A 16028-nucleotide genomic window follows, 5' to 3' on the forward strand; every position below is an offset into this window, starting at 1 on the left:
ATGATTTTCTGGCACAAACACCAGCTACTTAAAATGTTTGACTGCTCGCAACAGTTATTTAGCTGCAGTTTGCAACTTCTTCCACTAGTGAGCAGTATACTATACATTTTCACTGACACCAAAAGAAGGACAATTGCTCACATTCAGTTCACTATTAAGTTTAAGCTTAAGTTTTATTTGTCATGTGCAAGTTAACATGGGGTCAATAGTACAATGAAAGTCAGCTCAGTCAGATCTGAGGTATCGATAAGGTATTGATGAGTGTTTGTGGCATGTGAGAAGGCATCAGACCATGTTGTGGTCAATCAGTGTCTTCTCTCAGTGAAACTGTTTTATTTCAGACCTTGTCAGTGTTTCATCGTCCTCAGATTCAAATCTGAGGAACTAGATTTAGAATCCACCAGGACAGAGACTCAGATAATCAATGATCTCACTTTTGATTCATTTCACTTCTGATCAATTAAGTGTCAAAATTTCAGAGAAGAACTTTGAAGAAGAAGTTTCTTGTGTTTTTAACGTGACATCGAAATTTCTAAAGACAAAGCAAACCAGATTTTTGATAAAATCTATTTCTTTAATACAGGCGTGAATTTTATTTCTGCCTTTTATTCAGTCGCCAACAACTCCTGCATACTTACAATCGCTTTCCCCCATTAAAATGTTCAGCTCTTTTAGAGGTGAAAAAAAAAATCTAAAAGACAACAGCTGTTGTGACAAATACGAAAAATGAAAATATTGTGGAAAAAAGAAGAGGCGTGGTCTTCCATTCGTAGACGATCTTTGTTAACTCCGCCTGGCCGAGGAGAAACGGAAGGGGGTGGGAGTGAAGCCTCTCGCTGTGCTTAGACCCTCTCTGCTCTCCTCTCATCAGCAGCAGCAGCCCCGCCTCGCGACGAGTGAACCGCTGGCTGCTCCACATCAGCCCGCATCTGGCTGTCACAGCAGCCGCCGCTCCGCCCGACCGGTGCCGCGGCATGCTCGTATTCACACCGGGACTCACACACACACGCGCACACGCACACGCACAGAGGACTCTTAACCGGAGGCAGACGCTATGTCGGAGGTGCGGAAATTCACGAAGAGGCTGAGCAAGCCCGGGACGGCCGCGGAGGTCCGGCAGAGCGTGTCGGAGGCGGTGAGGAGCTCCGTGGACCCGGTGGTGAGTCTGTGCGCTCATTGCTAACCGACCGGGATAATCACTAACGGGTTAGCCCGCTACCCCCCCCCTCTCCTCTCCTCTGTCTCTCAAGGGGAAGCACGCGCATTCTCCCGCTCCTCTCTGCACCTCTGTGTTTACCCCACTCTTTTCCCTTCTGTCCCCCAGTTTTCATTCACCGGGTATCTCCCGGCCACCTCCAGCAGCGGTAGCCCCGCAGCAGCAGCCGCAGCTACGGCGGTGCGCTGCCTCAGCCTCCGGACGCGTGGAACAGTCTCTTTACACGCAGGGGAAACGCCGCCGTCCTGTGTTTGGCTCAGTGTGGGCTCGGTTGGTCTGAATTCGCAGCATTGGAAGATTGTGGGACATTGCGTGCAGGGACACACGCTTTTTCTTTTCTTTTGTGTGCTGGCGGATGAGGAGCAGTGCCAGTTGGACGGCTGCAGCGTGGCTTCCCCCCAGCCCTGGCCTTATTATCGGAGCAGAGTGGCCACATTGAGCAAAGGAAGGGCTCCATAACTGATGTGGGTTGATGGTGCAAAAAAGACAGTTTTTTATTCTTCCTTCACTTGGATTGAATAGCGGTGCTGGTGCAGACTGCAATAATGAGAAGGGGATTAGGCGCAGTGGCTTGAGATGAGTAGCATTTAGGATCCTGCTGATACAGCATGTGTGTGTGTGTGCATGTGTGCATGCTTGATGTCATTGCAAAGTGCACGCACGCCTCCTGATGCCTTGTCTTCTTCATGGTTTAACTCAAACCCTCTGACAGCTCAAATACAAATACTCTTAATGTGTCAATGACAAAACTGCATACTCAAGCCCCCAAAAAAAACCCACACATCCTGGGCCCCTCAGAGAGTGCAGCCGGATGCCTTTTTGTAAGAGACAAACGATTGTTCCCTTGGGTTTCAGTCTGCAGTCTTATGATGAGCATCTTGAGGACTGTGACGCAAAGAGTTTCCCAGCATAGTAATCTTGTGATAAGGTTCTGATCACTGCAACAGAGGTGGGAGTGTGTGTGTGTGTGTGTGTGTGTGTGTGTGTGTGTGTGTGTGTGTGTGTGTGTGTGTGTGTGTGTGTGTGTGTGTGTGTGTTTTGTGTTTGTAGCCATGCGTCTTGTTGTGTTTTGTCGCAGGTTTTGGCAGCTCATTTTAAAGGAGGGAGCGGTTGGCTTGGTAACCGAGAACAAACGCTGTTTTGTGGAGGGTTGCATGGAGCGTGTTCCTCTCACATGGGGATTCCCTCAGGCATGCTGTGACCATGCTTCCCTCAATGTGTGTTTGTGTGTTCTTCATCCCTATAAAGTCACTCCTATTTCGAAATCTCCCTTTCCGTGTCTGTTTTTAGATTTCTCCGTGAATCTTCATGTTTCCAAGCAGAAAGAGTTTGTATGATGTAAGGCACCCCCTCGGCTGTTTAGTGTTGAGTGGCCTTATTGGAGTTTCCATCAGCTGATGTTACTGGACTTGTTGAATAATCGTTTTCAAGTCCGCTGCCTTGTCTGTGGTTAATGGTCAATTTAGATATCCAACTGGATGTTGGGCATGGGAGAGAAACGTATAGCCCTCATCTCATTGAGGAAAAGGATCCATCCTGTGAAAGGCCTGATGTAATAAACAACTAGCACCAAAGATGTATCTCTTTTCCCCTGACCCATACCACATCCTTCCACCAAATTTAGTGGTAATGGTTGCAGCAGTTTTTGCGTAATCTTGCTTACAAACAAACATATGAACGGACGGGGGTGAAAACATAACCTCCTTGGTGGTTATTTACTGTAGTAATACAACTATGTTGATTCTTACTATAGTGTCCCTGGTGGTGTTAAACATAATTAAGGGTGACATGTTATCTGATGACACAGGTACACAAAATGAAAAGGGCAATTAATCAGTTTGTCAACCAACAGGGAGTTAATGGGCAACTCATTTTATGATATCATACCGTGCCATTTTCAGCAAAAAAAAGTCAAACTTACTGACTCCAGCTTTTCAAGCTTGTAGAATTAGATGATTTTATTTGACCTTATATGATTGTAAACTGAACATCTGGATTAATCGACCAAAGCATGAATCAGTTAATCAAGAAACTAATCAGCAGATGAGCTCTCTTAAAGATAAGATATGCAAAATATGAGATAAGATAAACTTTATTGATCCCAACCCGGGGAAATTCCCTTGTTACAGCAGCAGATAGTCAGAATGAGAAGAGACAAGAGAACACGTGAAAGTATCAAAATTTAATGAAAATACAGAGAATATGTACATAATACACCTTTTCACTACAGACAGAAATATTGCCATCCTTGGCACAGGATGATTGAACGAGGATGTATTTGTGCATTATGGATAAAAAGATATTGACATAAATGCATACATATATATATATACATATATAGACTATTATAAGTATATAGGCAAGTATGGTATACAATATAAATATAGCTCAACACTCTAGAAGTTAAAATCCCATTAATATGCTTGAAATTGGGATTATCAGCCACAATATTTGAACCAAAATCGTAATAGCATATGTAATAACATATTTGGGATTATTTGTAGATTTAGTTTTTTGCTTTAGCAAGAAGCTCTTTTTGTGTATAGGAAATTTCTTATAGACAGGGAGTAATATAAGAATAAAAAAGCTAACTAGGCCGTTTTTCATCCCTTGAAGGAGCAGCTGTGTGTCATAAGACACAAAACACACACACAGATTGGAGCACTTACTGGGGTCAGCTGTGGGACAATTCCTTCATACTGTATGTAGCTTGCATGCCAGTGTGTGTGTGTGTGTGTGTGTGTGTGTGTGTGTGTGTGTGTGTGTGTGTGTGTGTGTGTGTGTGTGTGTGTGTGTGTGTGTGTGTGTGTGTGTGTGTGTGTGTGTGTGTGAGAACTCATCCATTGTGTTTAGCGTAAGCCTCTCTAGCCAACATGATAAAATCCACCTGGTTGTTTTGGAGCCTTGAAAGCCTTACATCTGCAGAACCGAAATGGGACACAGACGTCTGGCAATGCACCTTCGCTAACATCATCGTCGTTGTCATGGTTCCCCGAAGGCAGACCGGGAGTCGTACTTTGGTGTGTGATTGTTTGAGTGTTCTCCTCAGTCAGGTTGATAGCTGAGAGGAGAACGCGCAAAGCATATAATAGGAGATTATGACACAAGCAAGATGGGAAAGTGCCTTGATTGCATGCATCACACTGTTTCGCCCCAAGTGTTAGGCCATGTCCTCAGGGTTTTAGCTTCTTTACATTTCTCAATGAGTGAGACTGTGGCCTCACAGCTGCCTGTTCGTAATTCTTAAGCTTCTTTCCTCTTCTGTAAAAAGCAGAACTTTTTCTCATCCGTCTTTCCTTCTCTCTTCACTTGCTTCCTCTCTCGCCCTCCCTCTCTCTGTAATGTGATCAGTGTTGTCGCCGAGCCACTGTGTGCTGCTGAGTGGGCGCCCCTGACATGTAGAGCCGCGGTTGAGCCGTGTTGCACATGACAGGAAGCAGAGCTGCTGCTCCGGGTGCAGCCGCGGCTCGGCCACATGTAATGCTTTCAACAGACTTGTAGGTGTTGTGTGTTGCTGCTGCTCAGGCTGCTGGTTGTTGTGTAGTGGGGTATGTGTGTAAAAACGATTGATAATGCAGAAGAATTGACATATACACAAATATCACAAGTAGTGTTGGGGTTGTTTAGGTAGTTTTTATTTTGATTAGTGGTTCAAAAAAATGGGAGACACGTGTGGTTTTTTGTTGGTTTATGTGGACAGCCAAGATAGTCAGTGTCTGGCGGAAAGATTTGGAGAGAACACTCGTGTAACTGGCTTTAATGACAGCACCAAATTCCTGGTTAGAGAACATGGAAAGGGAAAACTTTTTTCCCCTGCAGTCTTTTATTCAAGGAGGATTTGTTAACCCCTTAAACATCCCTGAATTGATCTTGTGCTGCCAAAGATTGTTCAAATCCGCAAAATTATTTATTTTTAAGTTACGAGAGAGAACGGTTCCAGAGATATGAAACAGGTCGGACTCAAATTTGAGAAAGAACTTGCCCGTCTTGGGTTTGAATGTTTCACTTAGTAGAAACATCTTATTGTACAGTGTGAAATACAAAAACATGTTTTAAACCTCTATAACATTAACATCCCAACATAATAAGCAGATATAAAGATAATGTTTGTGGAGAAAAAACAACAACATATTTTCTTATTATTTCACAAGACCATTAAAAAGATTGATGACGTGTCTCCACCCATTGGACAGAAATGAAGGCAGAATATCCCAGTTACAGATGCTGCCATCTTGCACTTTTGACGTCATTTAGAGCCAGAGTCTATTGGCAAAAAAACTGGGTGTTCATGTTGGAACTCGTTACTTTTAGTAAGAATAAAATATGTTTTCATATTTCTTGAAATCAATATAAATTTACTGGGTTACTTAGGAAGAGGCTTTTAAATATCCAGCTCGCTAACTGACTAGATATCTCAGAAAGGCTTCCTGTACCCAGAATAACAATGCACACTGTAAACATACCCAGTGGTAGTTTTAGATTGAAGGCAGTAGATAGCAGGGGAGACCAACAAGCAGTAAAAAAGAAAAGCCAGACTGCTGCATAGCTTTACTGCTGACTATTTCACTCAGCTGGAAAACACAGCTCTGGATCTCAGCTGCTCGACAGTTCAATGGAAAGTTGACGGAGCACGAGGTAGAAAATCACTCTCTCATATTTTCCCAGCTGTAGGGCGCAGTCAGAGTCTCTCCTCGTACATGTGCATTTACTGCCTGCTGACCCGGTGGCAGCGGCTCACTGATGTGGCACAGAGGCTGATATACAGCCTGATTTCCTCTGCTCGGGCCCAAACGGCCTGGTGGCTGCTTTGCCAAGGCTTATTGGCTAAGCTATTCATCACCCGTCTTCTCTGCTTAGCTCGAGCTTAAAGTGGCACTTTCTTGGAAATTAATTCCGAACCTCTGCAAGTGGTTTAGGGCTGTGTTTGTTATCACATCTTGACCTAGTTGTAGAAGGGACGTTTTTTTTGCAATTTTTAAACATAACAGAGGCAGATTTCATATGATCCACTTCTCTATGAAACTGAAAACAGGAAGATGTAGCTCAGGACTTTCATGTGACATATCTGTTGAGTATTGTAACATTTTTATAAACCAGTGCAATGCCATTTCTAAACCTGCCTGTTAGGAATGGGCTGTTCCCTCGGCCTGTGTTAATGCCCAAGAGCCACTTCAGAGTTATTCCACGTGTGAAGTTGATCAAATGAACGGTTTGACATAAAAACTGACAGACAGAAAGTTCTTTGTGGAATTAGTAGATAGATGCCTCTAAAAAGAAGATGATCTTCATTTAACGACACATAATTTGTCTATTTTTTGATGTTCTCACCTTCTTTGGCCTTTCTGCATTTGCCCACACATTTCCTCTCAGTTGCTTTTTTTTTTCATCCACCCACAATTCTCTGAGCAACGATTTCCCTGCACCATGACAGCCGTCTGAACTTTGCAGTAGCCTCTCTGATCTCTTGCGGCTTTGCTGTTATTACACGGTTGGTGAAAAGTTGTGAGGGTTTGTTAACTGCTTTCAAATGGCTTATACACAGCCAAGGTAAAACTATCAAGGATATGAGATCAAGAAGATGTTTATTTGAAACGACATGTTTTTTATATTCTTACTCTCTTCCCTCCCTCAGGAGCAGCCAAAGATTATCGAGCCGCTGGACTATGAGAATGTGGTGTTTCAGAGAAAGGCCCAGATGCACAGTGACCCCAACAGAGACCTGCTGCTCTGCCCGGTGGACGATGTCTCGGTGAGCCGCCGACCCACATCATCATCCACTGTGTCCTCTGGAACTGACTCAGCCTCCGTCATCAGCATGAAGTCACGAGTCAGGGGAATTCAAAAGCTACTGTTTATTTAGAACTTCAGAGTTTTACTTGCCTGGATGAGATGCAAGATTGAATTTCTCATTTGCTTTTTGCTGTTCAGTCAAAATTTAAGCCCACTTAGCAAACTAAGATCAGGGAAAGCTGTGACATAATCGTCATCACACACATTTTTAATGCGATGACGCAATGTCACAAAAAGTTATTGTGCCCTCCTTGTGGCTCTTTACTTTTATTATATAATTATCTCAATATCATTTTCATCAATAGCAATACAACAAAGGTTCAATATACATATATATAGATACATTGCTTATGTAATGTGCAAACCGGATGAGGAGATAATTGATAGAACCCAGAATTTAAAACCAAAACCTTCACTCAGGAGCCAAAGTCTTTAAACTTAAAAGAAATAATCATTTGACATTTAATCGTGATGATTATCGATTATCTGCTTACTGATATGAAAATGTTTATCTTGATATAATTTTGGACCATATCGTAATAGGCGGAAATGCACTAAAGTAATACGCAAGTAACAATCAACTTAATACATCACTTAAATTATTCACATAAACGGCATAAATGTCAGTTAATCGTGTCAAACAGATATACAGCATGTGCATGTATCTCCTGCATCACAATTCACCTCAGAAATCCGCCTCTGAGTTGAAGTTCCAGTACTAATCTTATACCATAGAAACCTGTACAACCATCTTCACAGTAAACAGGAACAAAGAGCTGTAAAAGAATATCACATAAACATCAAGGTTTCCCATCATTAATCACTGTTCATCCCCAACACACTCACTTCTTTAGAGGTTGAGCAGTCAAACACAACCCAGCAAGGTACCTCTGTTCTGTATTTATCGGTGCTGCCTGACACATGTGGTTTTGTTTAGCTCCGTGTCTAGTTTTTTTTTTCTCCTCTCGTCCGTAGAGAATCTGTTCACACTCATTTGTCGCTGCCGTCTGTTTCTCGCTTTGTCTTTGCCTGTGGTTTTTTGGGGGGGTTTCGTGCTGTGCTTACAACGTTTACAAGTAGCTACACAAGTCTGCATCTGCCCATGTGTGTGTGTGTGTCTCACTCTGTGTGTGTGTGTGTGCTATGCAGGAGTCCCAGCTCTCCCGCCAGAGGAGGACGGTTGTTCCCTCGGTGCCCCAGAATGCTGAGCGGGAGGCCAGGAGCCTATTTGCCAAAGAGGTACTAAAACACAGACGTCCCCGCTTTTGTACATTTTTGGCAATAAAGTTCAGTCCTTTCTGAAACTAAAAAGAGAGGGTTAGCAGTGAAAGAAGCGGAAGTATTCACTGCTGGCATCAAATCTACTAAATGATATGACTTAAACTTCCTTTTGATAGTTAGACATTAGACATTTAATTAATTTAAACTCCTAAGAGATGATTTCTTGATGATGCCACAACAGCCTTCATTTCGCTCTCATCACATGTTTTGGTCACTCAAAGCGCTCAAAGAAACACTGGCCTATCATGAACTCATGCTGTCCTTATGATATATTGTATTGGCAATGAAAAACAGACTTGCCTGGCATGTTGTGGATACACTCTGCTGCTGCTGTGCCAGGCTCTAATCTGTGTTCATGACCGTGGTAGAGCATGGAAACAACTGTCATAGGGAGTTGTTAATACAGACCTTGGCTTACTCAGCATCACTTCAACAAAGATGCATTCATTTGACCTAACTGAGAATGTCTGCTCGCAATTTCATGCTGAACAAAGTAATATGTACATCGAAAACCATCTTGAGGAGTAATAAAGAGGAGTCACGGCAGGAGGGAATATTTCTTCTGCTGCTTTCCAGTTCTTAAGTGGATGATATTAAGCTTGAGTTTGATCCAAAAACAGGGAACCATGCAAAGTTTCTGTTTCTGTAGTTTTCTGGCGTGGTATAGTTCTTGTAATTCAGTGTGTCCGCTGCTCCTAATCCAGCTCTCTGTGTTTGGCAGTGCATCAAGATGTACAACACTGACTGGCACGTAATCAACTACAAATATGAGGCCTTCTCTGGTGACTTCCGCATGTTGCCAAGGTAAGGAAGATAAGGAGAGGAAGATAAGAAAAAAAAAAAGAAATACAGTTTGGATATGTGGAGAATTTACATGTTTGCAGAACAACATTGGAGCATTTAACCGTCCAATATGTTACATGCATCCCCGCTGCTGTCAGACTCTACAACACCATTACAAATGCAAAATAAATGCTGCACATTTTTCCATATCATAACTACTTGCATTCTTTTTTAATGAAAATGTCATTTTTCACTTTAGTGTCCTCTTGCACATGCACATACCAATTATATTGTATTATATTATTCCACATGTATGCCTCTTGTTATGAAATTCACCTGTTATATATTCATATCATATTGTATATGGTATATATCTAGATAGATAGATAGTACAATATTAAAGAGTGCTTTATCTGTCCTCATCATCGGGTCAGCACAGTAGACAGGGAGCTGATTTATTGACTACCGACTCTCTCTCACCATCTTTTCAAAGCAAAGGCCTGAAGACAGACAAGCTGCCAGCTCACGTGTTTGAGATCGATGAAGACGCCAAAGACGAGGTGAGTGGAGGGCCCTGAGCGTCGTTAAATCGCAGACACTGATCGCTTGCAGGAAGATTCACAGGCCCAATTGCACCATGCATGTATGCACAGCTTTCAGTGATGTGCTATTAAACCCTGCTCCGAAATTACCTTGTGTGATTGTTTTGAATCACGGAGATAAGACACAAATTGGTCTGAATGTCCTGGAAATATTCGCACAGCAGAGTGGACATGCACTGAAAATGTAACTCAATCGTGTCCAAGTGACTTATGGTCTGTCGTCCACACAGCAGCGTGACCCCAAGAGAGCAGGGCTGTGAAACCAGAAGCCTTATACATCCTATAAATAGCTCTCATCGATCCTCCTCCCCCTACCCTCTGGCTGGATGTGGATAAAGTTAGAAAGAGAAATGGGTTTAATTGAAGGAAAATAAATGTTGCTCTGTTCCCAGGATGGGAAGGGCAAGGACACAGCTCTGTTACTTCCTACAATGGTCCATGCTGTTGTTACATTACCTCTGTATGAACGTGTCTGTCTGAAAGGGCAGGTCCAGTTGAACATATTGAAATGATAGGACAGTGTCTGGAAAGTGTCTGTCAGTAAAAGTGTGTTTTTTTCTATGATCCTAAACCCTTTCTGACCCTCGGCTGGCCGTCACAATAAATCAATAATAACAATCAGGGACATTAGGTGACAAGACTTAATACATATGAGACAGGGTGGGGCGAGGTGGTGGGGGACGTCCACTGTCTCTGACATTGTGTCCGAGGGAAGGATAGATATGAGCCAGCTGCAGGAGGAGAAACAACAGCCAATTAGATTAGAGGATGAAGCCTGGAGATAGAGAGAGGAAGAGAGAGAGAGACAGAGAATGAGTGAGGAAGAGTGACAGGCAGAGAACAAACACACACACACACACACACACACACCTACACACCTCCTCCCACCTCAACCTTTCTCTCTCAGTGCCATGGTATGGGTGTAATGCTCCAAGCTTACATAAAGTTAATTAGCCCTCATTACACAACGAAGATATCTGTGCATGTGTGTGTGCGCATATGAGAGTGCTCACTAACAGACCAATCCCTTGTGATGAATGTTTTCCTTGGTGCTGATGATCAGTTAAAAGACAGAGGCTCAATTACGCTGCTTTATGTGAAACCAAAGAAATCCTCTGATAATGCAGGACAGTGCGTATTAAGAGTTGATTTCCTGTTTTTTGGGCACCAATTGATTAAAGCATGTACCACAGAGGTATACATGCCCTCAAGCAGCAGGTCCCTGGTTCGATTCCCGGCTGCTGGACGCTCACTCCTCTCATCTCTTCCTGCGTTTTCTGTCATTTTCAAATAAAGGAAAAAGTTTAGATATATATGATATGATCAGTGATTCTTTCTTAAAATCTGTGTCATGGCACAAAATACTGTAAAAAGTCTCAATAACATTAAGCTTTTGAGACTGTCTATAAGTAGAGTGGGAGTTCTCACATTAATATATTAAGCATTAACCTGAATGAACCTGCATAATAATGTCTGCCTTGATTGATTTCTCTTATTTGTTTGTGTTTGTCAGGACACAGCGTCTCTGTGCTCCCAGAGGGGAGGCATCATGAAGCAGGGCTGGCTACAGAAAGCCAACATCAACAGCAGCCTGTCGGTCTCCATGAAGGTGAGTCACCACCAGACCTCCTGCCTGTCATTCATACAGCATAATAGCAACAAATGAAACAACAACAACATGTAGGCTTTACGACATGGCAAACAATACTCTCTCATCTTATATCCAATCATACTGTGTGTATTTTAATCAAGAATATTATAATCGGTGCGGACAGCTGCACTATCTTCAACATTCACATGTGTGTTGTACAATGATAAACAGCATTTGTCAGAGGGCTTTAGAAAAAAATCCGAAAAATCCCGTAAAATTAAGAGTGAATAGAGTGCAAGCAGTGTTGTAAATATAAAACAAGGAAAGAGACATTAACATAAATACAGTAATTTACACTGTTAAAAAAATATAGTGTGAGTGACTGGACGGGAATTCATGGATTTTGGAAATTAGAGCTTTAATTATCCCAACAATTAGAAGAACAAAAACATCTGTCTGTCTGTCTGTCTGTCTGTCTGTCTGTCTGCCTTTAGCTCTACTGACTTACTGATTAACCTACGTACAAACAAAGGGTGGCAAAGTAAAACACATAAACAATAATAAACAAAAAAACTATGTAGATCAAAGTTAAATCTCGAGAAATACACATTATATCTGAACTAAATAACCCAGATTCACCCCTTCATTTGGTGGTCATTTGGTACAGCCTCATTGGCACTTCCTGTATTTAATAGCATTGCTTCTTGTGGTGCATCCTTTTGCCAAATCCTGGCCACATGCTCCTGGCTGCAGAAGTAAGGAATCCGCCACACTACTGGTAAAACAGAAACTCAACATAATGTAGAATCTACAAAATGTAAGTGCACACGAGTGCTGCGAATTCGACTAATGTACTTCCAACAAACGCAAAATCAAAGCAAATCAAATAAAGTATTTTGTAAGAACTGAAGAGTCCTGTGTCCTCATTTATGTGTTTTTGTGTTTCTGTAAAATATGTGTGTAAAAAATGAAAGTGCGTGGGGGTTACTGCGATCTTATGTTACCGTGTGGCTGCAGATGCATCAGTCACAGCAGCGTCAGGAATGTAAAATTAGTGGAGCAACATACACTTAGTGATATAAGATGTGTTTAGAAGCTAAAATACTGCATTTCTCTGGAATTAATGTACTTTATGATGCTAAAATACTGCATTTCCCTGTAATGAACAAACTGCAAGGATTTTGAATCTCCCTGACTTGCTCTACATCGCTGTGCCTTGCAGGTATTCAAAAGGAGGTTCTTCTACTTGTCTCAGCTCCCAGACGGCTCCTACATCCTCAACTCCTACAAGGATGAGAAGAACTGCAAAGAAACCAAAGGCTCCATCTACCTCGACTCGTGCATTGATGTTGTCCAGGTATGCCGGGTTTGTTTTATTTGAAAGACTCCTCAGTGTACTTTCCTCTGTGCCCACTGTGAGCTTCCCCCTCTTGGCATCAGCTCCCGCCCTCGTGAAGGTCTGCATGTTTCCTAGTCTCACCACGCTCCAGGAGCTTTTATGTGATTTGACTGAGGAGAATTACTGCATTCCATTGACTTAAACAGAATAGTCCAGTATTAGCAGTAATTGAGGAGTTGCTGCTGCTGGCTCATGGCACAGGCTGGTGCGTCATTCACGTCTGTGCTGACTGACTGGGCTGCCAGGAAGCTTTCAGTTTGATGAATGCACTCCGGAGACGACTGTGCAGAGTGAGGGGACTCGGGTTTAATATGAAAGCTTGTGTTTGACATGCAGACCAGATTTTACACCTGTCCAGTGCTGGATGAATAACAATGGCCCCCTGTTTATTTCAATCTAATTTCCCATGAATTACTTTCAAATCCCTACATCATCTGGGTCTATTATTCATTTTACATTTATTTTGGGGCATTTAAGCCTCTATTGAATGGTCAATGTTTAAGTGTGAAAAGGGGGGAGGGTGGAGAAGATATGCAGCAAAGGACCAGGTCAAAAATCTGTTCTTGTGAATCAAATTGGATTTAATTTTTATTTAAATGAGCAGACGCACTTTAACGTATCTCTGCTCTGCTTTTATCCCTTAACCTTACTTTACTATCACTTGGTAATGAGTTCCAGAGCTGACACCCCTTTATGAAGAAAGCTGACTGTCCAAATTTAGATCTAAAATGTTCTATCACATCCTTCAGAGTCCAAAGATGCGGCGCAATGGCTTCGAACTGAAGATGCAAGACCGCTACAGCCACTTCCTGGCTGCAGACAGCGAGGCAGAGATGGAGGAGTGGGTGGTGACGCTGAAGCAGGCTCTTCAAAGCAGCACCGAGGCAGGCCAGGACAGGAGGAACGGGGCAGAGTCACTGGACTGCGCCATGGGTGAGTTGCGTTGTACCTACATCTGAAAACTAACATTCTTGGGAATTGCACATACCCACATCCTATTTGAGTCAACCCATTACATACAGTCTTGTTGAAAAGTTTACAGTCAGTTAGCTAAGAAAATAAAAACATGTCTAAGCCTCTTGTAATGGTACAGAGAGTTACATTAATCCCTCTACTGGCAGTGGAGGTCCATAGAGTCTGGGCCCCATGTTAATGGCTTCCATATTATGGCGATGCAGAGGCAGAAATTAGGCTCAACATTACTCACTAACACGAGGGCTTCTTTAGGGTCTTTTTTTTTTTTAAGAGAATTGTTTTTGAATAGTTTGTAATGTGTGTTGTATTTGTTTCTCAACGATACAGATATTAGCATGCGCTAATAAAACAGCAAACAACACCTTGTCATAATTTATCACAGTACACTTTTATCTGTACACTTTTATCTGGCTGTGGGAAAGACTTCATATACCTACTGTCTCTGCCTTTAGAGTGTGAGATTACGTGGTGTTTCCAGGGTTATTCTCTACTACACTTCTTAACCTTATCTGCAGTTATGGGGATGTCAAAGTAATTCTGGGACTCTGACATTCCTTCATATCTGTTGTACTTGACATAGGTCTTAAATTCCATTCGTTGTGGTCTTAAAAAAGTTTTAATAAGTCTAAAATTTGACTTGTTGAAACTTGTAGAAACCCTGAACACTTTAGTTAGTAATGTTAACACTATAGTTGCTGTCAGTAGACAGGCAGAAGAGATATACTTGATGATCAAATATAAATTATCAGAAAGACCTGCGCAGAAGCAAAGGTAAATAACTCAAGACTCAAGATTTTTGAAAGAATGCTCTCAGTTCTCTGCAGTTTGCATGTTTCTTATTAGCATGTGTGGACCATCTTTTTTCTTAAATCATTATAATATGCTCTCTGTAGAGAATTCCAGTGAAACCCAATAGATCTAGCTTGCTCACAAATTTCAAAGATGCTGATGAGACACTGGGAGGCCGTCCAAGAAGATGGAGGTGCAGTTGGAGTTCACTCAGTCCATAACGTGCCACCAGGGATTCAGCAGAATAGTGAATGGCCTCTTTTTAATTTGGCCAATAGACTGAAACAGTTTGGCAAGTCAGACACAACAGGAGCTACTTGGGAAATGTTCGTTGAGCCAAGCTTTATTGGCCTTGATTTGCAGTGGCGTCCATTCCCTGTATGTGCATGACCTTTATTCACGTGTGTGCATATTGTCCTGTTCAATCAGATGACGACACGACCAGCCAAGGTAAAGGAGAGAGCCTGCTGGAGAGTCTGGGGAGGAGCTTACAACCTGAGCTTATGAAGGTATGAAGGGTGGATGGGTGGTTGATTAATGTAGACTCATTGGCTGAGTTAGTGATATACAGACAAATTATAATGAATTAAGATAAAAAAAACTGTTTCTCTGTTAAAAGAATTTAATGTAAGAGAAGACATATCCCCAAAATTAGTGAGTCCTCCTCAAACAGTTATACAATATACGGTCACTTTTTATCATTTGTCTGCAGAGCTTTTTATAAACAGTCTATAGTGCAGAGGGAAGATAACACATTTTGTGTTCATCCTACCTGCAGTAAATATGTTTATCTGTAGTGAATATTCTAAAGTCGATGTCTTTCATAAAAACTGAATTTGCTTTATTACTGTTCACGTGTGTGGCTTGTATGTACGTTTGAGTGAATTACTAAACTGCTGTTATATTTAAATACATTACATGTTGGGTCTGTTAAGCAATCGACACAATCTTTAGACCCAAGCCACAATGGTCGTGAATGTCTCTCAGTCCAATATGGTGAAATAAAAATAAGATCATGACGGATCTGGTGTTTTTTTTGACCCAGTTGCAGGCCTCTGCTGATTTTTTTTCTGAGGACATAGAAGACATGTTCAATTCTGTCCACAGACTGAAGCCACACTGCCCTGCCCCTTTTTGACTGCTACAGAGCATTGTTTTCTATTCAAATTTTAATCTCGTATCGCATGTCCAAATTGCACCATATTTCCAAAACCATTAAGAATACACATGCCTAGTGTGAAGCAGATAAGATGAACGGGTCGCAAGATAAGCAACATGGACTTAGCGGGTAGATTGTTTACATTACCTTTACAATGTAAGAGCCCTTGAATAGAAGCTCTTTTGTTGAACTTACTGTATTTGAGCAGCACTACGAGCTCCACAGAGACCATGCTGCTTTAATACGTCTATAAACCCAGAGCGCCACGCAGACAACAAAGCCTTATGTGCTGCTGTTTCCCTCCGTTTGCTCTGGGCCACTCTAGCGCAGCTTTTCCCCCTGCTCCATGCACAAGATCAGTCGAGTTTGTCTGCAGGCTGGACTCAGTGAAAGCAAAAAAAACAAGGGAGTAGGACAAGTGGGGAAGGAGATGGATTAGGGCT

The 16028-nt window shown here is 42.2% G+C and overlaps 1 protein-coding gene across 3 annotated transcripts in view; it reads left to right on the plus strand.

Moving 5' to 3' along the window:
• Window positions 1-844: 844 nt before the first annotated feature.
• The window catches only part of dock11 (dedicator of cytokinesis 11), a 56916-nt gene continuing 41732 nt past the window's right edge, over window positions 845-16028 (plus strand). For 2 of the 3 annotated variants that reach the window (XM_035148496.2, XM_035148497.2), the window contains exons 1-9: window positions 846-1159; window positions 6849-6965; window positions 8156-8245; window positions 9009-9091; window positions 9564-9630; window positions 11186-11281; window positions 12486-12620; window positions 13412-13595; window positions 14856-14935. In XM_035148496.2, coding sequence (XP_035004387.1) covers window positions 1055-1159; window positions 6849-6965; window positions 8156-8245; window positions 9009-9091; window positions 9564-9630; window positions 11186-11281; window positions 12486-12620; window positions 13412-13595; window positions 14856-14935 — 957 coding nt within the window. In that variant the 5' untranslated portion in view covers window positions 846-1054. Of the gene's footprint in view, window positions 1160-6848; window positions 6966-8155; window positions 8246-9008; window positions 9092-9563; window positions 9631-11185; window positions 11282-12485; window positions 12621-13411; window positions 13596-14855; window positions 14936-16028 lie in introns of all 3 variants that reach the window. The other variant, XM_035148498.2, reaches the window with a different exon arrangement.

Source organism: Hippoglossus stenolepis, chromosome 23 (genome assembly GCF_022539355.2).
Source record: "Hippoglossus stenolepis isolate QCI-W04-F060 chromosome 23, HSTE1.2, whole genome shotgun sequence".
NCBI lineage: Eukaryota > Metazoa > Chordata > Actinopteri > Pleuronectiformes > Pleuronectidae > Hippoglossus > Hippoglossus stenolepis.